General features: G+C 39.4%; 1 protein-coding gene and 1 long non-coding RNA gene across 3 annotated transcripts in view; one reads left to right on the top strand and one right to left on the bottom strand.

Annotated features, from left to right (window-relative positions):
* Positions 1–27,989, bottom strand: part of LOC124711161 (RCC1-like G exchanging factor-like protein) — a 153,385-nt gene that overhangs the window by 35,472 nt on the left and 89,924 nt on the right. For both annotated transcript variants that reach the window (XM_047241195.1, XM_047241111.1), the window contains 3 exons: positions 21,187–21,359; positions 16,327–16,485; positions 10,308–10,567 (listed from right to left, as the gene is read on the bottom strand). In XM_047241195.1, the coding sequence (XP_047097151.1) occupies positions 10,308–10,567; positions 16,327–16,485; positions 21,187–21,359 (592 nt within the window). The remainder of the gene's footprint in view (positions 1–10,307; positions 10,568–16,326; positions 16,486–21,186; positions 21,360–27,989) is intronic.
* LOC124711280 lies at positions 2,786–6,242 on the top strand. Its single transcript, XR_007005456.1, has 2 exons — positions 2,786–2,915; positions 5,781–6,242. It is a non-coding gene; the product is annotated as an uncharacterized LOC124711280 (long non-coding RNA).

Below are 27,989 nucleotides of genomic sequence, written 5' to 3'. Positions count from 1 at the left end.
TTCTAACAGTGGTTCTATTTGACCATACATATTTTCAATTTCTTCATCTATCCAGTCTATCCATCTAATTATCAGTATTCTTCCGTAGCAACTTATTGTGATGGATTGAATCGTACAATTTCTGATTATCAACTTCAAAAATGTATCACTCACATAATTATTTTTATAATACAAAAGTAACCTTCCTTCAAACATATTAAAGATATAATTATCAATTCTTTATGATACAAGTTTTCTGTCTGTCATACACAATTTGGTTCTTGTGCCTTTGATATATATGCAAACTTACCAACTCAGTTAAAAAAATCTGGATAAGTGTGAATAGGACACACACTATGAGGGTCCGTACAAACTTAATTACATATGTAGATAATAATTTCTTGTGGCTCAATGGCCTGGTGCAAGTCTTTCTACTGAATGCCACTTTAGCAACTTTTAGTTTTCCTAACCCACACCAGTTATCAAACCACAGAAAGGGGACATGCAGTTCAACATGGAATCAAAAACACATGATGTTTCTGGAGACTCCTTACGTTATTGGTATGTCAAGGCTAGCTGTAAATGCAGACTGAAAAATCCATGGCCTGACCAAGGTTCAATCCTGTTACCTCTCAGTTTTGAGGCACACAGTTTATCGCTAGAACACCAGCCTTGACATGTATATAAATAGTTCATCTATAGGTTCTGATGAGTGGGTTTGTCAGTATCCACATACGTGACACATATGGCTGTAAATTTTGATTGCATCTACTTAGAGGCTAAAATTATTTACACTACTAACTGACTGTAAACCTTAGTTATTTGACATAAACTTCAGCTTCATATCTACACCCATTCCTGAGGAAACTTTTGACTACACTGACTTAGAAGCTTAAATTTTTTACACCACAAAGGGACTGTAGACCTTAATACTTGATATAAAATTCAATGGGACACCTCTGTCTGTTCCTGAGAAAAAGTTACATGAACAGTCAGACAGACAGATGTACAACAAATGGGAAAAAAATTATGTGATATAATTACAAATTAACAATTTCCAGAATTTTTTTGTTACTTGTACTGTGAATGCTTGCTTTTTGGAAAATTTTATGATTCAGATTGCTGGGAAGCCCCCTACAAGTTTTGATGAATGAGTTTCCAAATAACAAAATGTGTGACATAAGTGGCTTACTCTTTTGATTGCATTGACTTAAAAGGTTAAGCTTTGTACATTGCCATGGTACCTTAGTAATAATTGCAATCTGATACCTCTAACTGTTACAGACAGACAGACAACTAAGTGAGCCTTTAAGAGTCCTGTTTTTTCATTTGAAGTACAGAACCGTAAACATGGCTATTTCTGAGTCCCCCCCCCCTCAACCACCAACCATTCCACTCACTTTGGATAAATATCTGTGGACATCCATGTTGGTCACAGAATAACTTTTGTTGCTTAAACAGCTTGAAATGGAAAGCTGAAGTCATAATATATTTTCCTAAAATGTTAATTACATACCTTAACAGTTCTATAAATTTTGGGATTTTGTGGAATCCTGAAGACCAGACAACAGTTGGACATACTAAAACAGGATTGTAGTTCAAACAGAAATCTGGCATTTTAGGTAATATAGAATAAACTAAAGAGAATGTACAGTGAGATCAGTGATTTTTATCATTGACAGCATGGTCAAATAAATTGAAGGTGGGGCATTAATGGATAGATCCTTCATGATAATGCAAAGGATAAAGTAGCAGCGTCATTTTGAAGTGCCGTATTATGAGTATACAGAATAAATCTCTTCATTTCCCACAGCTATAAATTTAAAACTGCACCAACATTTACCTATTGTAAAAAAGCATAATTTGTGCGAATGCCTAATTCTAATCACAGTAGTGTGTGACAATTTATCATTTATAAATTTAAGCCAAACAACACCAGCAAGATTCCAGAGAATACAATACTATTTTAGTACTATTAAATTTTCCAATTTGAGAATCCATGTGGACAAGACACAACTGGCTTCTACTCACATTCAGGTCAGTTCATAAACGGAGTATAGGCAGAATCTTGTTCTATTCATATCAGTTGGAACCAATAGACGCAGCAGTGAAGAAAAGAAAAATGGAGAGCAGCTGTGAGACACATTTTTTCAAGAACAGATATTAGATCAGTGCTTTACAGGACATGGATAAGCCAATTCACATATCTTCCATTGCAAAATAGAGCTTATCAACAGACAAAAGAATTCTTGCCCTGTCTGCAACTGTAAACCATAAAATTATTTAAAATCACATTGAAGTAAAGAAGATTTGTTTATTTAGAGTACCACACACTGTGAAAGAGGAGCAAATGCAATATCATGTCTCATGGAGCAAAAAACTACTCTAAAGCTATTTGGAACTATGCATCTCCATAGTTGGGAGGCCAAAAACCTGGCTTCATTAATGTGACGTTCCAAGAAATCACAAAAAAAAATATGACAAAGTTTGAAGAAGTGGTTAGTCTTGTGGCTGTCACAATCTTAAAGTCCTTGGCTGCCAAAAGGAAAATAATAGCTTGAAATATAGCTACCTAAACAGTAATCCTCAACTTCAATGATTTTCTACCATTTACATGTTTGAATCAATATCTGATATCAATCACCTTGTCTGCATACTTCCAACATAGTAAGATTGTCGTCACTCAGTTATGAGTTACTAGTAGTTCACTATGGTTAAGTATATTTTGTGCAAAAATGCATGTTTAATTACTTTCTCTTCCACAGTGATTTACTACAAGATTTCTATGAAAGGAGTAAGAACTAAACTTGAGTTCATGTAATATTTTCATTTCAGGTGAGGAGTAGTTGTTGGACAAAGGGAAGAATACACACTGTAGGTGGTTCTAAGTAAGAACAGCTGTAAAGGGATGTGGAACATTGAAGCAAAAATTTCAGGTGAGTGGGGTAAATAAATGGAACAACGAAGAAATTGTGAAAAGATACTATAGATTGTCCTGAATAATAACTCATGTTTTGAGTTTGCATCTCAGCTTGGTACACAGTTTTAATCTGCCAGGAATATTTTCATATCAGCACACACTCCATTGCAGAGTGAAAGATTAATTCTGTAAATAACAGCTATTAATGGACAGTGTCACTAAGACTTGTGAGCATTCAAAACAATGATCCAGGAGGCAGCAGTAGGTGCCACACAGCAGCTTCACGAACTGGCCCCTCATGTCCTCTGGATCCTTCAGTCTGAAGATGGTCATATAGGTGGAAACCAATTACCGGAATTAAAAAGAAGCAATAAATAAATAAATAAATAAATTGTTGTTATCTTGACTGCTTTTTGTTATTTAAAAATCTGGTAGTTTAAGGGTGTCCACTTGTATGATAAAACTAGCAAAAACATAAAAGAACTCCATAAACCAATAATAAATTTTTATGCAAATCATTCTCATGTTAAATTAATTATTTATCTCTAGTAAATAGCATAATTTCCTCAAATGAACTCCCAGATTAAGCTGTTTCTGGAAAATGTCCTTACCTATTCCATAGAGACTAGCCATCTGTTACTATTCTCCAATCACATTTTTCAGGCCATATGCTGTTAATCAAGAACGCATTGTTACTGACTACATCCAAGATACACCACACAATCTTTATGCTAATAAGATGTATGTCATCAGCATGAGAGCAACTTAGGAAGTACACACCCACATACAAATATTTTTCAGCAGTCCATCTTGTTATGGACACTGGTGTATCATCCGAACAAAACACAGCCATGGCAAAAGCATCAAAGGTGCAAAGATGTGAGCTGATGCCAGTGTCATAGAGATTCGTCATTTGTGTAAGTTCCACCAGCACCACGGGTGGTGCTGAGGATGAAGATATCGACTTCGCCTCAGCCAACTGCTGGATGAGTACAATCCGCCAATGACTGGACAACAATGGATAGAAGCCTACTCAGAAGACAGAAGAGTAGTTCTCATCCACTTGGTTGAGGATCATCGTCCAGGGCTGACTTAGACAATGAACGTCATTTAGTGAACTCTTAGAACTGAATAAACAGTTGTTGTAAATTCCATTTGCTATGAACTGTGAAGTTTACCGATGATTATTTGCATTTAGCCACTGAGGGCCTTTTCTTGTGTTACATTACAAGAAGTATTGCAGACTTCATTATTCAACAAGTCACAAATATAAGTAGACCTTTTTAACTCATTTGTGTGACTTTGTTACTAATTTGTTGGAGTGTTGTAGAGCCTTCATTTTCCTATCCTGTTACCTGGCCCTGAGGCTTAGCTGTGTAATAGTGGCAGGGAGAAACTGCTCAGCGGTGTACTGCACCAGATGCCATTTCACGAACTCACAAACTTGGCCTACCGTAACAATAGTGGCAACTTGGTATCCACAGCAGTAGTGGCGAGGCCTTTACAAAACTGGCGATGAGGGTTTACAAAAAACACCACATGACTTCCAGTACTAATAAAGATAACAATAATAAAGATTATTATTATTGTTAATAACAATTATATGAAGTTCATAAAGATGATGGTGATGGTGATGATGATGATGGGGTGATGATGGTGATGATGATGATGACCATGACCATGACCATAACAATAACAACAATAATAGTTGCATATGTTGTTGCTGAACAAAATAAAATACATATGGCAGTAGTATCACATACACAAGATACAAAATGGCAGTAAATTGGCAGAGCTATTATTTGTACTCAGGTGATTCATGTAAAAAGGTTTCTAATGTGTCTATGGCATGATGGGAATTAACAGACTTCGAACGCAGAATGGTAGTTGGAGCTAGATACATGAGACATTCCATTTCAGAAATCATTGGGGAATTCAATATTCAAAGATACACAGTGTCAAGAGTATGCTGAGAACTCCAAATTTCAGGCATTACCTCTCACAATGAACAACAAAGAGGCTGACAGCCCTCACTTAACCACCAATGAATGTTTCCATTACGACAGTGTGTAGAAATTTGGCATTAACAGGCTATGGCAGCAGATGACTGATATGAACGCCTTTGATAATACCACAACACTGCCTGCAGCCCCTATCCTAGGCTCTTGACCATATCAGTTGGACCCTAGATAACTGGAAAACAGTGGCCTAGTCAGTTGAGTCCCTACTTGTAAGAGTGATGGTAGAGTTCACGTGTGCACAGACCACATAAAGCCATGGACAAAAGTTGCCATCAAGCTTGTGGTGGCTCTATAATGATGTGGGCTGTGTTTACAAGGAATGGTCTGTGTCCTCTGTTCCAACTGAACTAATCATTAATTGGAAATGACAGCCTTTTGTGGACTTCATGTTCCCAAATAACGATGGAATTTTTATGGGTGACAATGTGCCATGTCACCGGGCCACAATTGCTCGTGGTCTGGTCATCCCAATCATCCAACATGAATCCCATCATATATTTATGGACATAATTGAGAAGTTAGTTTGTGCACAAAATTCTGCACCAGCAACACTTCCACGATTATGGACAGCTATAAAGGCAGCATGGCTCAGTATTTCTGCACGGAATTTCCAATGAGTTGATGCCTCCACACCATGTCAAGTTGCCGCACTATGCCAGGCAAAAGATCTGACATGATATTAGGAGGTATCCCATGACTTTTGTCACCTCAGTGTAAGGTTACAGTCTTTTACAAACACGCCCTGTTCTCCAGAACATACTAAAACTTTTATCTATGTGCAAGGGGTAGTCATGACAATTTAATTATCATCTCAAAAAAATAAAGTTACATAATTTAATTATTTGTTTGTTTGGTTGCAGATAAATGTCTGCATACATGGTACACATGAAAGGCTCCACACCACAGTACTGAAGCATGCTACTACAGGAGCCACAACAAAATGGCTCCAAACACTAATAAGGTGGAGATGGGCAGTGCCGGTTCATTTTTATTCTTCCAGTGGAGTGCTGCAATACTATGGTGCAGATATCTGTGTACCAAGACTGAAGGCGGATACCTGCAAACACACAAGCAATTGATTTTGTAATAATCAGAAGTTTACATCCATCACATGTGCCAATCTTCTTTGTATCTACAGCTCTCCACATTTTCTTACTTCTCCATAGTTCTTCTTTCAGCATGTTGTCTTCAATTTTTTCTTTTTTTCACTATCCAGCATGTCACATATTAGCTGAAGAAGTCCACCTTTCACTGCTAATAGTTAATCAACTTGACTGTAACTTAAGTCTTTCCTGGTTTATCATGCTAATTCCACATCTTTAGAAAAGAAACATTGTAATAATTCAGATTTTCCTTTGCCAAACATACCATATTTTTACATACTCTCTTTCCATCCCTCCACTCTTGTACTTTTAAGCACAAAAAGTAAAAGCTTTTAATAAACTTTTTTTAGCTTTCTGATAGTTCTATCAAAGCTTACATTTTTAATTAGCAGTGTGCAGTTTGAAACTTTTTCAATATTTCTTTCTTTTATTGTAATACTCATTACATTTAATATGATCAAAGAATCAAAGGGAACAGTATCAACTTAAATTTGCTGAGCACTTGCAATATTATTATCAGTATTACCTATAATAGTCTTATCTAAATTCTTGTCTGGATTTACTTAACGTGATTTCTGTATAATCACGTTCTTTGATGTAACATCCATTTAAATGTTTTATTCATTGGTTATGATAATTTATATAATTGCAATTACTCTATGAATGTAATTTCAAAAGTGATGTGCTGTAAAAAGTATAAAAATTAAAACTTTAATTGTTAACACTGGTTCATGTGTCAGGAAAGCAGGTTTCTAATCATGTAAAACTTGAAAGTAAGCCCTCTGCAACAGAATTAGCTAGACTTGGATAGAAAAGGTGGATCTGGCAGTCAAACTGCAAAGCTCCTTTGTGGTGTGAGTCAGTCGGTGGCTACCGGGCAAAGGTTGCACATCTGGTGAAATGGCAAACTGAAAGAGGTGAGAACTGCAAGATCACGTAATATAGCTTTGAATGCAGACGCAATTGGCTTTGGTTAGCTCTGTACTATGAAAATCCAGGGCTAAGAAGAGAATTTTCAGAGCTCGTTACACAGGAAGATCCACAGATAATTTTTCTACCTTTTTGGAATAGCACAGGAGATCAATGCTGCCATCACCTTCACCTCAAATTATCTGTCAAATATTGTATAACAGCATGGATCAGTAATGCGGATTCATTTTCAGTAATAATTTTGTATTCTGTAAACTGTGTATTGAGTCACCATATTTTATCCTTAGTGCTATGATAAATCCAAGTACCCTATTTTACTGAACTGAAAAGCCATTACCTCCCTTAACAAAAGTCAATAAACATCATGGAATTGTAAAGTACATAATTATTTAATGAGCATAAGTTTTGAAATACTCCATGTAGTTTTCATAAGTGAACAGTTGAGGTTTCATCAAAGCACAATTACTAATAGAAGATCTACGGTATTCAGCGCAAAGATTTTTCTTATTGAAATAATAGTGTTCACAATTTCACGTGTTATGTAGTTAACAGTGTTTCCCATAATGTGTTGAGACTAAAGTGTTCAGTCTTGATCTGAGTCCACCGAGCGAGGTGGCGCAGTGGTTAGCACACTGGACTCGCATTCGGGAGGACGACGGTTCAATCCCGTCTCCGGTCATCCTGATTTAGGTTTTCCGTGATTTCCCTAAATCGTTTCAGGCGAATGCCGAGAAGGTTCCTTTGAAAGGGCACGGCCGATTTCCTTCCCAATCCTTCCCTAACCCGAGCTTGCACTCCGTCTCTACTGACCTCGTTGTCGACGGGACGTTAAACACTAACCACCACCACCTTGATCTGAGTCTAGCGATAGATTAGTTTTTCAGCCTCCAGGCCAGATATAAATGTTGTGTTACAATAACAGTAATCAAAAATCAGCAACTAGCTATAAATACTCAAACTATACTAGATCCATGTATCACATGTTCCATTTGAGCTAAATGCCATATGGAAGTGAATATTCCATGAGAATGCAAATAATAATCAGTACAAAAGATACAGTTACTTCATAACTACACTCCTGGAAATGGAAAAAAGAACACATTGACACCGGTGTGTCAGACCCACCATACTTGCTCCGGACACTGCGAGAGGGCTGTACAAGCAATGATCACACGCACAGCACAGCGGACACACCAGGAACCGCGGTGTTGGCCGTCGAATGGCGCTAGCTGCGCAGCATTTGTGCACCGCCGCCGTCAGTGTCAGCCAGTTTGCCGTGGCATACGGAGCTCCATCGCAGTCTTTAACACTGGTAGCATGCCGCAACAGCGTGGACATGAACCGTATGTGCAGTTGACGGACTTTGAGCGAGGGCGTATAGTGGGCATGCGGGAGGCCGGGTGGACGTACCGCCGAATTGCTCAACACGTGGGGCGTGAGGTCTCCACAGTACATCGATGTTGTCGCCAGTGGTCGGCGGAAGGTGCACGTGCCCGTCGACCTGGGACCGGACCGCAGCGACGCACGGATGCACGCCAAGACCGTAGGATCCTACGCAGTGCCGTAGGGGACCGCACCGCCACTTCCCAGCAAATTAGGGACACTGTTGCTCCTGGGGTATCGGCGAGGACCATTCGCAACCGTCTCCATGAAGTTGGGGTACGGTCCCGCACACCGTTAGGCCGTCTTCCGCTCACGCCCCAACATCGTGCAGCCCGCCTCCAGTGGTGTCGCGACAGGCGTGAATGGAGGGACGAATGGAGACGTGTCGTCTTCAGCGATGAGAGTCGCTTCTGCCTTGGTGCCAATGATGGTCGTATGCGTGTTTGGCGCCGTGCAGGTGAGCGCCACAATCAGGACTGCATACGACCGAGGCACACAGGGCCAACACCCGGCATCATGGTGTGGGGAGCGATCTCCTACACTGGCCGTACACCACTGGTGATCGTCGAGGGGACACTGAATAGTGCACGGTACATCCAAACCGTCATCGAACCCATCGTTCTACCATTCCTAGACCGGCAAGGGAACTTGCTGTTCCAACAGGACAATGCACGTCTGCATGTATCCCGTGCCACCCAACGTGCTCTAGAAGGTGTAAGTCAACTACCCTGGCCAGCAAGATCTCCGGATCTGTCCCCCATTGAGCATGTTTGGGACTGGATGAAGCGTAGTCTCATGCGGTCTGCACGTCCAGCACGAACGCTGGTCCAACTGAGGCGCCAGGTGGAAATGGCATGGCAAGCCGTTCCACAGGACTACATCCAGCATCTCTACGATCGTCTCCATGGGAAAATAGCAGCCTGCATTGCTGCGAAAGGTGGATATACACTGTACTAGTGCCGACATTGTGCATGCTCTGTTGCCTGTGTCTATGTGCCTGTGGTTCTGTCAGTGTGATCATGTGATGTATCTGACCCCAGGAATGTGTCAATAAAGTTTCCCCTTCCTGGGACAATGAATTCACGGTGTTCTTATTTCAATTTCCAGGAGTGTATTTCAATAGTAGTAATTTCTTATAATTAAACTGACAAGAGAATATTTTGTCCAAGTCAGTAGTGCTCCACCATTAGTAATCATTTACCTATTATTATCATTATCTTGCTAATGTAATGTACAGACTGTAAGTGTTATTGACAGCCGGTTGTTGCCTAAATGTGTTAATACTCCTCCTAACTAATGCAGGTCAAATCACTGGTACATTATTTGCTAAACTGTGCTACTGTCTTGTATCTTATCAGCCAAACAGAAGTTCAGTATCAAGTCAGTCCCAATAGCTAACTTTCTTTATGAATCGTGCTAGGATTAGGTATAACTTTGCCTAATTAGGTTGGTGACTGTTTCCTTTTATTTGATTACAGTTTACTTGAGTACTAACAGAACATTGGTTTGACTCCCATTTATATTACTACTGTTTCCTTTCAATAGAAAAGTTCACAGAAATGAAACTAAGCTGATATCTTTTCATTACACATGATCATGGTCAAAGTAGTATCCTTTCATAGGAATAACATTACTGGCATATTATTAATTCAACAATAGCCAGTAGTGTTATACACTTACTGCAAGTGAATTTACAAGCTGGTACACTTTCAGAAAAAAATTAAATAATTAAAACACATTCATTATTTACAACGTACTTAAAGAGTCTGCATCAATTGCTTTAACAATGACGATGGAATGCTATTCAATTAGATAAACATAAATATCTCTACTTTTTTTTTTAATTTTTCAGTGTTGATACTTAATGGAAGGAATATGTTCTGCAACAGTAAATATATTGAACTACAACATAACTGCAAACTAAGACAATTACGTTTTATCTAAACTGCAACAGGTTAACACAATACTTACCCTAAGAGGAAAGAATTGGTTGTTTTCATGTCCAAGACCCAAACAACCACCCCTGTTTCGGCCCCACATGTACAAATCCCCGTAATTGGTAACAGCAGCCATATGGCTCATTCCAGCAGCAACACTAACAATTCTTGATTCTGTGCTGAATTCATTTCTACCAAAGAGTGTTGGTGGTATAAGAACTGGCTTTTTTGCATGGTCAACTGAGGGACCCACTCCAAGTATGCCATAACCCCAGACAAAAACATCACCTGCATCTGCAAATTATAAATCATCACATAATATACATATATTAATCTATTTATGCAAAACAATCTTTGGAACACACATTTCATAAATAAAATACAATTAATTGTCTATCTTTTTTGAGAAGTCCATAATCATCATCGTAATTATATTAAGTATTTATAAATGTTGAAATTTAAACATTTTTGCATAGCTATGTAGAAGTGAATTTTCGTTTTTATGTTTGGTGTGGTATCTTTCACTTCATATGATCCAAGATCGGTTAGTACATTTATCTCACGATAATCAAGTTTATTACAACTGCCGGTGTTTGTTGTTCCAACTGAATGAAGGTAATGTTGACATGTGACTCACTTCATTGCTTGTGTTGACATGTGACTAACTTCATTGCTCTTATAGCGTCAAGCTCAACTGTTTAATGTTCTTCACGGCCTGTCCACTCATGTATTATCAAATGTTTAGTGCTCATCATAGATTGGATTTCTGGTACAGTGCAATGGAAGTGTACTCAAAGCGGACTTGGAAGATTCCCATTTGCTTTACAGATTAGCAAATTGTAATGGCCATAGTACTCAATGTTTGTAACAGGAGAGATTTCCAGAATAACAGTGCCCCAACAGGACAATATCTGAAGCAACTGAGCATCATCTCAAAGAGCACAGGACAGGGGACTTGGGAAAGCCTAAAAAGACAAGGAAACCACAATTGAAGGAGAAACTCTGTTGCATAGTTGACAACAACCCTAGTGTCAGCGTAAGACAGTTAGCAGCAACAGGTAATGTTGACCACATGACTGTGTGATGGAATTTTGATGCTAGTATCATTGCTTACACAGTGTAGTGATCCGAGAATTTCTGTGTAAATTATAGAACAACTCAGCCTTCTACCACCTAGAACACACAATATTCTGGATATGAGCATGGAATGGTAGAATCCTACCAACTGTGCATCACATGTTTGTATCTGCAGGTTTAAAATTAGTTGTGGGAAGAAAGTAGATGCGGCAGACAAACGGCACCAACAAGTACCTGTCAGGCAATCCATAGACGTTTTAGTGAGTGTGTAAGGAAGAACAATTGAGTTTATATGCAGCTCTGTGCTTATTGTGTCATTGACTATTGTTATTAAAACAAGGACAGTTGAATAATAGCTCTTGAAAACTCTTGACATAAGCTTGCTATAGGCAAGACTTTTTTCTGATTCATGTTAAAAGAAGTTATGGTATCTAAGCCAACTTTCTTTTACTGTAACTCAATTTGTTTCTGGTGTTCGGCTGTATGAGGGACTTACAGGAACTTACATATTTATGTGGAAAGTGACAGTTTTACTGTGTATGGAGGTTAAATACATCGTTAACTGATGAAAAGTAAAGTTTGTATGTCTACTTATTTCATGAGTAAAAAGAGTCTAAAAATTTTTGTACCTAGCGTTATTCAATGGACAAGAAGTTAAGGGGGTTTCCAGCAACCAGCTATCCAGTAAAGAAGAGTGGCTGCAAGTTCCAAGTAAGTCACCTCGTAAAGAAGTGGAAGGTGGTTTGTGGAAATAAACCGATATAGCCAAAACTCACACTCACACTTTGAGTCGTTATAACGTTAGAAGTGGAAATTTTGAACATTTTCTTCAGGAAAGTGTTTCATGCTGATACATTCTTTTCCTGCATGTTTCCCATGATTAATATGTTAAAAAGTCATAGAAACTGAGCTCTAACATGGAAATAAAGCATTTCCAGATCCATGTCCATACAACAAAATTTCTTCCTCTAAATGTGAGGAATGTTCCCTGAAAGTTTGGCCATACCTTTTTGTTACATCCTGTATACACAGAACCATACATCCTGGCTACTGCTTGACACCTCACTTAAGCTTTAATTTAAGTTGTATATACATGCATTTTACAACTGACTAGAACTCTTCACATTCACGATGTTAACCATTTCTATAATAGTTTCATTTTGTACAATATCCCCATTCTTTAAAGCATCATTTTTAGTACATAAGGTGTATCTAGCGCATAGCACTTTCTTAGGACACTTAATCGACTGAATAGTTCCACATCACTGTAATCATCAGCAATTATTTTCTCCTTGAGCAGCAGGCATGTAAAGAAATCAGAACAAGAAGAACAGGAATTAATATACTATTTACTTACACTAATATTTTTTCGTTGTTGCCTTTTTTATACAAGTTCCTGTTTTCTGTCTCTACCATTTCTCTTCAATACACAATGCAAATGTGCAGAGTTTATTTTTTGTTTCTTATTCTTAGCTTCTCATGAAAAACCCAAAGATTTCATAATTCTTAGTTTTACTTTCTTCATAATACTGCCATTTTTACTAACAACTGTTGTTGTTCCATGTACAGAACTTTTACCAAATTTTAACTTTTTAGTTTTACATACACATTACAAATAATGTTATGCGACATCTACAAAAAGTGAAGCACCAAGAAGAAATGGTCAGATGTCAACATAACTATGTAAAAAGACACCCCCTGGTGGCTATGTACGTGGGTTGACTGAAAAGTAATGCCTCCCCCTTTGTAATTCTTCAACAGTTGGCAGCATTGGTCAATGCAATTTAAGTAACGTGCAGTCACTGAATTCTTGACAGCAGAAGGTGTTACCCAAAGGAGATTCATCAGAGAACGAAAGCAGCTTATGGTGAATTTGGTGCTGTAAGTACTGTGCATCACTGGGCAAGTAAGTTGTAAGATGTTGAGGTGGGAACATCTGACCTGGGTGACAAACAAAGAGTTGGACGTCCTGTGACAGCTAGCACCGAGCTTCACAAGCAAAATGTTGACAGATTTATTCAGGACAATCGTTGTATCACTCAAAGAGAAACTGCAAGCACAACTGGCCTTTCACAAGAAATTGAGAGTCACATTTTTGCTTCGTTTGGCTATCAGAAGATCTGTGCACGATGGGTACCCCGGATGCTGACTCCTGAAATGAAAGTGCACAGACTTGAAATTTGCCAGGAACTCCTCTCACGTTACAAGAATGAAGGTGACGCCTTTATCTATTCAGATGTTACAGGAGATGAAACATGGGTACACCATTATGACCCGGAGATGAAACGCCAGTCTATGGAATATCGACACACAGACTCGCCCCAGAAAAAGAAATCCAATACGCAGCCCTCAGCTGGAAAAATCATGGCCACAGCATTCTGGGATGCAGATGGTGTTATCCATGTTGATTTCCTTGATCGAGGAACAACAATAAATTCAGAGTGTTACATCACAACACTGTGAACTCTGAAACAATGCCTAACAAGGGTCTGAGAGGGAAAATGTTTCCCTGCAGCATGACAATGCCAAACCACACACTTCACCTGCCACCACAGCGGAACTTCAGAGACTGAATCTCACCACCATATGGCATCCTCCGTACAGTCCAGATTTAGTACCATCTGACTTCCATCTGTTCCTGATAATGAAAGACGATCTGCAGGGACATCATTATGCTTCTGATGAAGATGTTGAGAGAACTGTGAGGCTGTGGTTGCATTAAAAGAGTGTTGACTTCTTCTGTGATGGCTTCAGAAAACTTTTAATCATTGTTGGCAGAGATGTATCCTATTGGATAGTGACTACATGGAAAAGAGAATACTGATAATTAAAGACCACATTCTAAGGACTATTTCCATATTTGATTTATTAAAATATTCCCATCGAAACCCCATTAACGAAGGTGGAGGCATTACTTTTCATTTAACCCTCGTAAATCATTATAGTTGCATCATTTCTTTGTGATGGGTAGAGTGGCCACCAGAGTGCATTATTGTTGTTCATGTTTAGTGTTGCTATCAGGCCTGCTAGGGTATACAAAAGGCGTCAACAGCATCAGGCGTTGAGTGATCACTGTGAAGGAGACAAAGGTGCCATGTTCTCACATGAGATAGTGTTATCAGCACCAGACTCAATTTCAAAGGGGCCTCATTGCAAGTCTCCAGTTGGTCGCTGATTGAACTGTGCAATATTCGGCTTTGTGGGGTGTGACAGCTGCTCGATGCTGGCCTCCATGGAATGCAAGGTCGAGCATACTTGTCATCAAGGTTCTGATTCACCACGTATGACTAATTACTAGCAAGGATAACTCCCATCTGCACAGTTCAGAGAAGCTGGTGGTGGAGGGAAGGATCGGGATGGCTTGGGTAGTGAAGCAGCCATTGAAATCAAGGGTATTACGTTCAGCTGCATGTTGTGCCACTGCCCATCCTGTCTGTCCTATCACCTCCTCCCCACTCTCATCTCCTACCCTGTTTATTTGCAGCCCTCTGCCAATGCATCCACTCGCTGTCCCTGCTCCTCTCTTTTATGATCCTTTTTTCCCCACCTACCTGCCCCACAACCTTCCGATGATGTGCCTGTTGGCAGTCTAGTCCCTGCATATGCCATCAGACAGTGTTCGTCTCTCTCCCCATCTGTACACTACTATCTCTTCCCCTTCCCCTCCCTCATCCCTTCAAGACTGCTGCTCGCAACCTACGTGATGCTGCATTCCGGTCTGAGATGACGGAGTTGGCGGTCGGGTGTGTGTGAGGTATGCTTGCCTGTGTGAATGTGGTGGTGGTAGTGGTGGTGGTGGTGGTGGTGGTGTTTATATGTGAGTGTCTTTTAATTGTTCCTGTCTGCAACCTGACATGTCTTCTTTGGGGTAAGTAGCAATCTGTCTTTTCCTACATTGTTGATGTTCTTACATGAAATTTCCATTTTTCAGTCACTAACAAGGATCACCAGACTGTGTGCCAAGCACATCATAACCCCATCACATCTGCATCTGCTATCTGAGAACAAGTAATGGGCTCCCTGCAACATTCTGTGTCATCCCATACCATTCAGTGGAGACTAGTAGCAGCTGAACTAAGGAATTACTGTCACGTGCATGGGTTTCCATTTATGCCACAACAAATATAGCTGCATTGGAGTGACAAGGAAGCATGGACTGCTGATAAATGGTGTCGCATTGCATTCAGCAATGTTTTGCGGTTCTGTACTACCCTGGATGACCACTGTTGTTGAGTATGTAAGCAACCTGAGAGAGACCCCACCCTTCCAATGTTTTGGAGAGACACGGCGGCATTACTTACAGTGTCATGGTATGGGGAGCCATCAGGTATGACTTCAGGTCATGGCTGGGAGTGATTTAAAGAATGGCAATGTCCTTATGTGTTACTCTCATAGGACAGTATCGTGGAGCCATTTTTCAACAAGACAATGGATGTCCACACATGGCACGTGTCTCTGTGAACTGACTGTGTGATGCTGACATATTCATGTGACCAGCAAGGTCCCAGACTCGGCCCTGATAGAAAATGTGTGGGGCCAGTTCATATGGCAACTCTGTCCCAGTGCCAGTACCAGGATCTAGAGTATCAAGGATTATTTATAACAGTTGTTGGCCAGCTTACCTCAGGAGAGAATACAATGGTTTTATGACACCCTTCACAATCAAATCAGAGCTTGGATACAGGCCAGCATATGTACAATGTCATATTGGTAAGTGGGCTCACAGTATCAAGTTCTTCAGCAATTTGACTAAGTTTTGTAATCACTGAAATAACATCACACAGCTCATGAAATTTCACCTTGTGTCCTTCTCCCCTTCTGGGTGCTTCACTTTTGCAGTCAAACAGTGTCTCTCTTGTGACAAAATGGACAGATGCACAAGTAATGAATGCAATGAATAACACAGAAAATAGCTCTTTTTTATAATTAATGTTCTCAGGAGAAAATGCACAATTCATTCTGATAGCTCTTCTTACCATTTACTACAAGACAGAAAGATCCTCCAGAAGCAATATCCAATACTTTGCCCACACCAGCAAGCTTGATGTGTCTCGGTGCATTCAGTTGTTGCAAGTCAGTTGGCAACGGAAGCTGTCCATATTCATTGTTTCCCCAACCAAAAACTTCACCCTTAGCTAAAAAAGCAAAAACATAAATAATAACGAAACATGTAAAGCATAAATAGGTTACTTATTACATAGCTGAGACAAAATTAAAACATATTTTAATAGAATATTACAGCCAAATTCATATTTTGTACAGTATGGAATAGACTATGACTCTGATTTTGAATGATAATTTTAGGACAGTATCAGAATTAATGTTTCAGTACAGAAATACAGATTAAAACTGATTCAAGAAGTCACACAGGAAGCCTTGGAAATTAAAAGCATATGAAGTGACATATACACTACAGTCAGATAATGGTGTTTAATCTTGAAATAGGTAATACTGTTAACTAATTCATCTTCTTTATTCACTGTGATTTTTAATGTTGAATCATTAAAACAGCTTTATGTTATCCATTACATTGAAAACTGTTCATTACAAGGCAATTCACATAAATATATTTATCTAGAGCATGCCCACAAATGATGTGTACTATATATAACTATATAAGATTATAACAACCAGTTTTCAAACTCTGATAATATACCTCATAAAGTTTGTTATTTTTACTTTCCATGTGCCAAGATCTGGCAAACAAAGTGGAATGTGATATGTCCAGTTCCATGGAGATATCCACTACAGAGACAGGCAGTCACAATAACACTGTGATACATTTTCACTACAGTGGATAGCTGTTAATGGTTAGTTCTCTGGCACTTTCAGTCAGTCATGAGATTACAAATGCATGCATGGCACAACACCAGTAGGGAGTGCCCATTCCAGCGGACTGCAGTCTTAGGTCTGACTGAAAACCCCAAAGAAGAGACCATTAACAGCTACCCACAGTAGTGGATGCTACGCGCCAAGTTTATTTCTTGAACACAACTTTAATAAAGTCTTCAATGCATTATGTAAGTAAAGTATCTTCAAGTGTGAAATTAAACAAAGTTCTTCCCAAGTGAAAAACAAACAATAGTTTTCCAACAGCAAACAAAATTAAAGTTCTTTAATCAAAAAAATGATTAAATTCCTCAACACATGAAAATAATCAGTTGATAAGAGAGACTACAACACTCTTTAAAGGTGAGCAGTATCTTGAAGTCAGAATAAAGTTAGGAATCAATATAAAACAAGTTTCTTAAATCTTAGGTTTGAAAATAAATTAGGTCCGCACTCTACCTTAAATCACAGAAAAAACACTTTCAAAATATCTTACAGTCATTCTTCACAGGAGAAGTAGCAATGATCAAACAGCATAGAAAATTTCTACGTCCAGCAAGGACATAATCACAAAGCAAATTCTTGGCATATCTAGAAGGTGAATTAAAAACTGGAGAAATTATACCAAGTCCTAGGCAGTACTTTGCCACTGGAGGAGTGGGTGTGCTGTCATGGAAGATAGTGGCAGACTCCATAGGGAGATATTGCTGGAGTCTTCTTGCAGGTTGCCTGCAGTGATGGAACTGGCTTGCTGTGCTTGTTGGTGATCTAAATAGCTGCTTCGTGGTAGGATAAAAGTGGACCTATTTTTGACATGTGATATTGCGGATGCAGGAAATAGTGTGGTACATCAGCAACTTGTACTGCCGATGTGGATGCTGCTCGGTGCCCTGGCCAGAACACTGTCATCACCAGCTACTGGTCTGGCCATGGAGTTCCGGAACTCAGATTTCACCTGGCATCTGTTCCATAGGAGTGAATCTCGCAGTAACCCAAACTACTTAAATGTTGTGTGTGTTGCACCAGTGTCTGGTATTTGGGCACCACAGCAGATGCCACAGAAAATATCTCAGGCTGTACCCTAGATCATACAGACAAAAGTGTGGCACCCATGTGCATCAAAACTGTTGGATGCAGTATGAAAGAAAGCCACTGTTCTGATTACCTATCATTTATGGAAGCAGGTGTTGCTCACCACAAACATGGGGTGGGTTGCCTGTCTGTTTCAGACATCAACGAGGGCAGAGTACAGCAACTTCTTTTAAGGAGCCTGACAAAATCAGTGTGTAAGGCACCCACAGAGTTGGAAATGCATCGCCCAACAGTGCACAAAGTATTGCTTAAGAGGGTATGTCTTTACACCTACAGCATGAAGCTGCTCTGGTCACTAAAACTGATGTATGGATCTCAGTGCTAAGAGTTGGCTGTGGATGTGCCAGCAAAGAGTAATGCTAACAATGGGATTAGGAAAATATTTGTTTCTTTGATGAGTTAAGTTTTGATGTACTCAACAAATTGAGCTTCCATAACATTCATACACTCCTGGAAATTGAAATAAGAACACCGTGAATTCATTGTCCCAGGAAGGGGAAACTTTATTGACACATTCCTGGGGTCAGATACATCACATGATCACACTGACAGAACCACAGGCACATAGACACAGGCAACAGAGCATGCACAATGTCGGCACTAGTACAGTGTATATCCACCTTTCGCAGCAATGCAGGCTGCTATTCTCCCATGGAAACGATCGTAGAGATGCTAGATGTAGTCCTGTGGAACGGCTTGCCATGCCATTTCCACCTGGCGCCTCAGTTGGACCAGCGTTCGTGCTGGACGTGCAGACCGCGTGAGACGACGCTTCATCCAGTCCCAAACATGCTCAATGGGGGACAGATCCGGAGATCTTGCTGGCCAGGGTAGTTGACTTACACCTTCTAGAGCACGTTGGGTGGCACGGGATACATGCGGACGTGCATTGTCCTGTTGGAACAGCAAGTTCCCTTGCCGGTCTAGGAATGGTAGAACGATGGGTTCGATGACGGTTTGGATGTACCGTGCACTATTCAGTGTCCCCTTGACGATCACCAGTGGTGTACGGCCAGTGTAGGAGATCGCTCCCCACACCATGATGCCGGGTGTTGGCCCTGTGTGCCTCGGTCGTATGCAGTCCTGATTGTGGCGCTCACCTGCACGGCACCAAACACGCATACGACCATCATTGGCACCAAGGCAGAAGCGACTCTCATCGCTGAAGACGACACGTCTCCATTCGTCCCTCCATTCACGCCTGTCGCGACACCACTGGCGGTGGGCTGCACGATGTTGGGGCGTGAGCGGAAGACGGCCTAACGGTGTGCGGGACCGTAGCCCAGCTTCATGGGGCCGGTTGCGAATGGTCCTCGCCGATACCCCAGGAGCAACAGTGTCCCTAATTTGCTGGGAAGTGGCGGTGCGGTCCCCTACGGCACTGCGTAGGATCCTACGGTCTTGGCGTGCATCCGTGCATCGCTGCAGTCCGGTACCAGGTCGACGGGCACGTGCACCTTCCGCCGACCACTGGCGACAACATCGATGTACTGTGGAGACCTCACGCCCCACGTGTTGAGCAATTCGGCGGTACGTCCACCCGGCCTCCCGCATGCCCACTATACGCCCTCGCTCAAAGTCCGTCAACTGCACATACGGTTCACGTCCATGCTGTCGCAGCATGCTACCAGTGTTAAAGACTGCGATGGAGCTCCGTATGCCACGGCAAACTGGCTGACACTGACGGCGGCGGTGCACAAATGCTGCGCAGCTAGCGCCATTCGACGGCCAACACCGCGGTTCCTGGTGTGTCCGCTGTGCCGTGCGTGTGATCATTGCTTGTACAGCCCTCTTGCAGTGTCCGGAGCAAGTATGGTGGGTCTGACACACCGGTGTCAATGTGTTCTTTTTTCCATTTCCAGGAGTGTATATGGAGAGCAGAGGGCCTCATACTACGCGTGAAATGGAAAACAATAGTCCCAGGTCAATGTGTAGTCCAGGCTCATGCATAAATTAATTGGATCTGTGGTCATTTCTTTTCCATCAAGTCTACAGACAACAGTGATTTTTACTTGGATATGTTACAAGAGTCAGCTGTGCCACAACTGGGACACCCACAACTTGACATCATATTCCAGCAGGATGGGGTAACACTTCACTGGTCCCTACACTTCCATCAAATTATGGATTAAAAGTTTCCATAAGTAGACTGGATGAAATGGTATGATTTGGTGGTCATCGGGACCACCTGAACTCATTCCACTAGACTTTTTCCAACAGTCATTTTAAGGGATTGGGTGAAGTGAACAACAGTTATTGACCTACAGTACATCAAGACACACATTCACAATGTATCACCATGGAGACCTTGGAGCATATACAGATACAAATAAGCATGCAAACATTGACGTGTTTGAATGAGGAAGCAAAACTTTATGAGCTATCTTGTCACATGATGAAAGTTAGTTGTTATTATCTAATACAGTTTTAAAGCTGTTAAAATCTAAACTTGTAAGGATAATTTATGGACACAGAATTTCACTTTCAGTTGTAAAATAACTTTATTTAAACTGTGACCCATGCCTTCCAGTACCCACAGATCTATTTTCAGGTCCATTGGCTCTTACAGCTTCTGCATATCTCTTTGAAGTGATTTACTGCTTCTGGTCTTAACAAAAAAAGTTGTTATATATAATACGTCAAAGAAAACGGAAGAAGATAGATCCTCAGCAATGTAGCACAGTTTAATTTCAATAAACTTATTTTGTTACTGGAGGCACAATTTACATTTACATTCATTTCAAAAAAAGGTTCAATCAAACAAACAATAAAAGTAGAGCACAAACTAAGCTGTTAGATGCATCTGTGCCTTAATGACTTGAAGTCAATAAGTTGTGTCTAATAAATTGCCACTTTTCCTATCACTTATTGTTTTGTTGTAACTGGAATAAATAAAGTCGCTATAAAATACCTACCATTAAGTGCCAACACACAATCAGCTGCACACGAAACTTTTATGATATTCTCTCCTTCAACATCACCTTTCAACTTTGTAGGTGTATAAACTGTGTCATAAGTGCCTAATCCAGTTTGGCCATCAGCTCCCCAACCACATGCATACAGATCTCCATTTTTAGTGACAAAGATACTAGAACAAGAAATGTTTCAGATGTTTTAACTGCTATTTGATTTAACAAAAAACGTACATACACCAAATAAGAGTAAATCATGACATAACAGAGCATTTTACAATAGAGGGTGCCATGTGGCCATACAGTATTACTTGATACAAAACATCTGGTGCAAACATATTATAAATGCAGATGCTATACACTTACTTACAGTCATTCTTGCACAATATAATAATAATAATAATAATAATAATAATAATAATAATAATAATAATAATAATACTTACACGATCACAATACCACAAATATAGAATACATCACATACATTCAGCAACAGAAAGGTTCACACTAAGCAGAAAGGAAGGAGGAAGGGGATTTATCGATATAAAAAACCTACATTATAGACAGGTGGACAATTTAAGAAAATTCTTTCTAGAACGAGGAGAAACTAGCAAAATACACAAAGCAATCACTCATATAAATACATTGGCTACACCACTGCAATTTCATAACCACTTCTACAACCCTTTAGATCACATAACATCAACAGATACGAAGAAAGTAAATTGGAAAAAGAAAACACTACATGGCAAGCACCCGTATCATCTAACACAGCCACACATCGCTCAAGACGCATCCAAACACGGCTAAGAAAAGGCAAAATACAGTGAGACGGAAGGATTCATGATTGCAATACAGGATCAAACAATAAACACCAGATATTACAGCAAGCATATTATTAAAGATCCCAATACCACAACAGATAAATGCAGACTTTGCAAACAACAAATAGAAACAGTAGATCACATCACAAGCAGATGTACAATACTAGCAAATACAGAATACCCCAGAAGACATGACAATGTGGCAAAAATAACACATCAACAGCTTGCCTTACAACATAAACTTATAAAACAACACGTTCCCACATACAAGTATGCACCACAAAATGTACTGGAGAATGATGAATACAAACTATACTGGAACAGAACCATTATAACAGATAAAACAACACCACATAACAAACCTGACATCATACTCACCAATAAAAAGAAGAAATTAACACAACTAATCGAAATATCCATACCCAATACAACAAATATACAAAAGAAAACAGGAGAAAAAATTGAAAAATACATCCAACTGGCTGAGGAAGTCAAGGACATGTGGCATCAGGATAAAGTTGACATTATACCAATTACACTATCAACTACAGGAGTCATACCACACAATATCCACCAGTACATCAATGCAATACAGCTACATCCAAACTTATATATACAACTACAGAAATCCGTAATTATTGATACATGTTCAATTACCCGAAAGTTCCTAAATGCAATATAACATATACCGTACAGTTAAAAGGAAGTCATGCTTGATCAAGGTCCGCGTCACTTTCAATTTTTAACCAGACTTAACGTCTGAGAAAGTAAAGAAGTAATAATAATCCCCGTGGAGGCCCGGGAAAAGAATAAGCCTCCAGTATGTTCTGCCACTCGTAAAAGGCAATGAAAAGAACAAACCACTAATAGGGCTAACCCCCCTTTTAGTGTGATTAGTTGGTTCAGGACAGAACTAAAGAAGCCTCGGACAAGTGCCATCATGGTCGGGGACAACGCTTGAACCCTATGCCCGCCCACAATGGTAACGACACTGCTAGCCAACTGGAAAATGATTTAAATCCAAATAGAGGTGTTTTGCAGGATATGCTTCCTGCAACCACCCTAGAAGGAAAACAAAGACAGAGGATGAGATGGTCAGATGAAGTTAATCGACACCTCATGTTCTGTTATTACCAATCAACAAACCTAGGAACCAACACAACTGGATACAGATCACAAGTATACACAACATTTATTACCAGATACCCAGAATTAAAATTGTTAACAGAACAACGACTAGCTGATCACATCCATGTAATAATAAAAAATAACAGGATACCCCAGTCAGAATTAGAAAACATCAAACAACAAGTACAACAAATACTGGAACAAAATAATGTGCAATCAGAAGAAGAAGCAGAAAATACAGTAATGGACTCAAACATCCCAGAGCAAACAAACAAAGAACAACACGCATCAATTAAACAATCAGAGGGAAACGAAATCTTAAGACAGCCACCAGAACAAGCACAAATAGAACACGAAGTGACACACATGTTAGATATAGAAGAAAAATTTCAGCTGACATATATAGAATACAAAGACACAAATACAGACATTAGACCATTCTTGCATAGACCACCAAATAACCCACAAGTCGAAACAACAATAAAAACTATCAACACAATCATACACAACAAAATAAATGAAAACACAACTATGGAAGAGTTACAACTACTGGTTTATATAGGAGCACTCACTACACTAAATATACACACTAGGCAGAGATCAGAACCAACCAACACACAGAAGAAACCCACAAAACCAGCATGGCAACAAAGGCTACAGATCAGAATAGAAGAACTGAGAAAAGACATCGGACAGCTAACACAATTTATAAGAAATGAAATGTCAGAAAAAAAACCGAAAAATGTTAGGTAAAATCTCATAACAAGAAGCGATAGAGCAATTAGATGAAAAGAAGCAGAAATTACAAGCATTGGCCAAACGACTTAGAAGATACAAAAAAAGTGAAAATAGAAGGAAACAAAACCAAACATTCAACACAAACCAAAAGAAATTTTACCAGACAATAGATAACACACACATTAAAATAGACAATCCACCAAACATAACAGACATGGAATACTTCTGGAGCAACATATCGTCAAACCCGGTACAACATAATAGACATGTACGGTGGATACAAGCAGAAACAGACACTTACAAGATGATACCACAAATGCCTGAAATGATAATTTTGCAACATGAAGTCATCCAAGCAACTAATTCTATGCACAACTGGAAAGCCCCTGGAAAAGATAAAATAGCAAATTTCTGGCTAAAGAAGTTCACCTTAACACATTCACATCTAACTAAATTATTTAACAGTTACAATGCAGACCCATACACAGTCCCTGATACACTTACAAAAGGAATAACTTATCTGAAACCTAAAGATCAAGCACACACAGCAAACCCAGCTAAATATCACCCCATAACATACCTACCAACAATATACAAAATATTAACTTCAGTCATTACACAGAAATTAATGACACATACAACACAAAACAAAATTATAAATGAAGAACAAAAAGGCTGTTGCAAAGGAGCACGAGGATGTAAAGAGCAACTGATAATAGATGCAGAGGTGACATATCAAGCTAAAACTAAACAAAGGTCGCTACACTACACATACATTGATTACCAAAAAGCTTTTGATAGTGTACCCCACTCATGGTTACTACAGATATTGGAAATATACAAAGTAGATCCTAAATTGATACAGTTCCTAAACATAGTAATGAAAAACTGGAAAACCACACTTAATACCAAACAAATTCAAATAACATCACATCACAGCCAACACAGATTAAGCGTGGAATATACCAAGGAGACTCATTAAGTCCTTTCTGGTTCTGCCTTGCTCTGAACCCACTATCCAACATTCTAAATAATACAAATTATGGATACAATATTACTGGAACATACCCACACAAAATCACACATTTGCTATACATGGATGATCTAAAACTACTGGCAGCAACAAATCAACAACTCAACCAATTACTAAAGATAACAGAACTATTCAGCAATGATATAAATATGGCTTTTGGAACAGACAAATGTACGAAAAATAGCATAGTCAAGGGAAAACACACTAAACAAGAAGATTACATACTGGATAACCACAGCGACTGCATAGAAGCGATGGAAAAAACAGATGCCTATAAATATCTAGGATACAGACAAAAAATAGGACTAGATAATACAAATATTAAAGAAGAACTAAAAGAAAAATATAGACAAAGACTGACAAAAATACTGAAAACAGAATTGACAGCAAGAAACAAGACAAAAGCTATAAATACTTATGCTATACCAATATTGACCTACTCATTTGGAGTAGTGAAATGGAGTAACACAGACCTAGAAGCACTCAATACACTTACACGATCACAATGCCACAAATATAGAATACATCACATACATTCAGCAACAGAAAGATTCACATTAAGCAGAAAGGAAGGAGGAAGGGGATTTATCGATATAAAAAACCTACATTATAGACAGGTGGACAATTTAAGAAAATTCTTTCTAGAACGAGGAGAAACTAGCAAAATACACAAAGCAATCACTCATATAAATACATCGGCTACACCACTGCAATTTCATAACCACTTCTACAACCCTTTAGATCACATAACATCAACAGATACGAAGAAAGTAAATTGGAAAAAGAAAACACTACATGGCAAGCACCCGTATCATCTAACACAGCCACACATCAATCAAGATGCATCCAACACATGGCTAAGAAAAGGTAATATACAGTGAGACGGAAGGATTCATGATTGCAATACAGGATCAAACAATAAACACCAGATATTACAGCAAGCATATTATTAAAGATCCCAATACCACAACAGATAAATGCAGACTTTGCAAACAACAAATAGAAACAGTAGATCACATCACAAGCAGATGTACAATACTAGCAAATACAGAATACCCCAGAAGACATGACAATGTAGCAAAAATAATACATCAACAGCTTGCCTTACAACATAAACTTATAAAACAACACGTTCCCACATACAAGTATGCACCGCAAAATGTACTGGAGAATGATGAATACAAATTATACTGGAACAGAACCATTATAACAGATAAAACAACACCACATAACAAACCTGACATCATACTCACCAACAAAAAGAAGAAATTAACACAACTAATCGAAATATCCATACCCAATACAACAAATATACAAAAGAAAACGGGAGAAAAAATTGAAAAATACATCCAATTGGCTGAGGAAGTCAAGGACATGTGGCACCAGGATAAAGTTGACATTATACCAATTATAATATCAACTACAGGAGTCATACCACACAATATCCACCAGTACATCAATGCAATACAGCTACATCCAAACTTATACATAAAACTACAGAAATCCGTAATTATTGATACATGTTCATTTACCCGAAAGTTCCTAAATGCAATATAACATATACCGTACAGTTAAAAGGAAGTCACGCTTGATCAAGGTCCGCGTCACTTTCCATTTTTGACCAGACATAACGTCTGAGAAAAGAAAGAGTAATAATAATAATAATATCACAATCATGCCACGGGCACAGCTAAAATCTGCTTCTCCACAGTGTTCTGTTTCTTGCTCTCCTCTACCAGTCAGCCTGTATGCTGATATTCAGTTGCTTAAAAAGTCGATCCCTCCCTTGTTTTCTTGGCTTTCCTCAAGGACTTTGCCAGTTAGATATAAAATTGACAATGTAGAAAAAGGCAAATGGCTGCTTACCATAAAAAGACATGTTAAATTGCAGACTGACACAATTAAAAGTAACTTACATAAAGCTTTCATCCACAGCCTTCATCAGCAAAAAAGAAACACACACTATTCACACACACAAGCAAGCACAACTTATCCACACATGACCACCAACTGCAGAATCTCACGCCGGAATGCAGCTATCACACAGAATGCAAGCAGCAATATTAGACTGCTGATGAAGGCAGTGGCCAAAAGCTTTATGTAAGTGTCTTTTAATTTTACCTGTCTGCAACTTAACTTGTCTCCTTTGCATTAAGTAGCAAACTGTCTTTCCCTATATTGTTGATATTCCTACCTGGAGTTTCCGATGTTTGAGAAATAAAACTGTGCTGTTTTATAGATGGACAAGACCTGTCCAAACTTGACATTATAATCTCATCATGCATATAATATTTGGGTTGTTGTAAAGTTCATTCAACTCATTACAGAATAGGATCCAGGATTTCCCACAAGCAATTTAGATGACTGTGACTCCTCTTGCAACTACAGTTTCTGCCCCTATGCAACAACCATTTCTTTCTAACTGTAAACTGTTTTATAGTTATTCTCATGCTGGACCAATTATTGTAAATCATATCTCCTTCCTTTTATTTTTTCTTCCCCCCCCCCCCCCTCCCCCCAACAGTTCTGGACAGCAGTATGAAGGTTTTTTCAACTGCAGCCCAACACAGCTTCCAGCTCTTTGTAGACAGCACTCACATATCTTACATCTGTACATAACAAACACAGTTCCTAGGTATATTAGCTAAATCATACTGGAAGAGACAAATTGCTACTTGCCATAAAAAAGACATGTCAAGTTGCAGACAGGTGCAATTAAAAGACACTTACATATAGCTTTCAGCCACAGCCTTTATCAGTAAGAGAGATATTCCATTCACACACAAGCAAGCACACCTCAGGTGCACACAACCGCCAACTCCGGCATCTCTGGCCAGAATGCAACATCACATGGGATGCAAGCAGCAATTTGGAGGGGACGGGGAAGGGGAAAGGATGGTGTAGACAAATGCTGTCTGGTGGACTGGTGGAGGGTGTAGTGACAAGAATGTCAACAGGCATAGCATTGGCAGGTTGTGGGACAGGGAGGTGGGGAAAAAAAAGCAAAAAAGGAGAGGAGTGGGGAAAGATGAGCAGATGCATTGGCAGAGTGCTGCAAATAAACAGGGTGGGAGATGAGACTG

This window comes from Schistocerca piceifrons, chromosome 1 (genome assembly GCF_021461385.2).
Source record: "Schistocerca piceifrons isolate TAMUIC-IGC-003096 chromosome 1, iqSchPice1.1, whole genome shotgun sequence".
Classification (NCBI taxonomy): Eukaryota; Metazoa; Arthropoda; class Insecta; order Orthoptera; family Acrididae; genus Schistocerca; species Schistocerca piceifrons.
The sequence above is the reverse complement of the archived record's forward strand: the minus strand, read 5'-3'. Positions and strand labels throughout refer to the sequence as shown.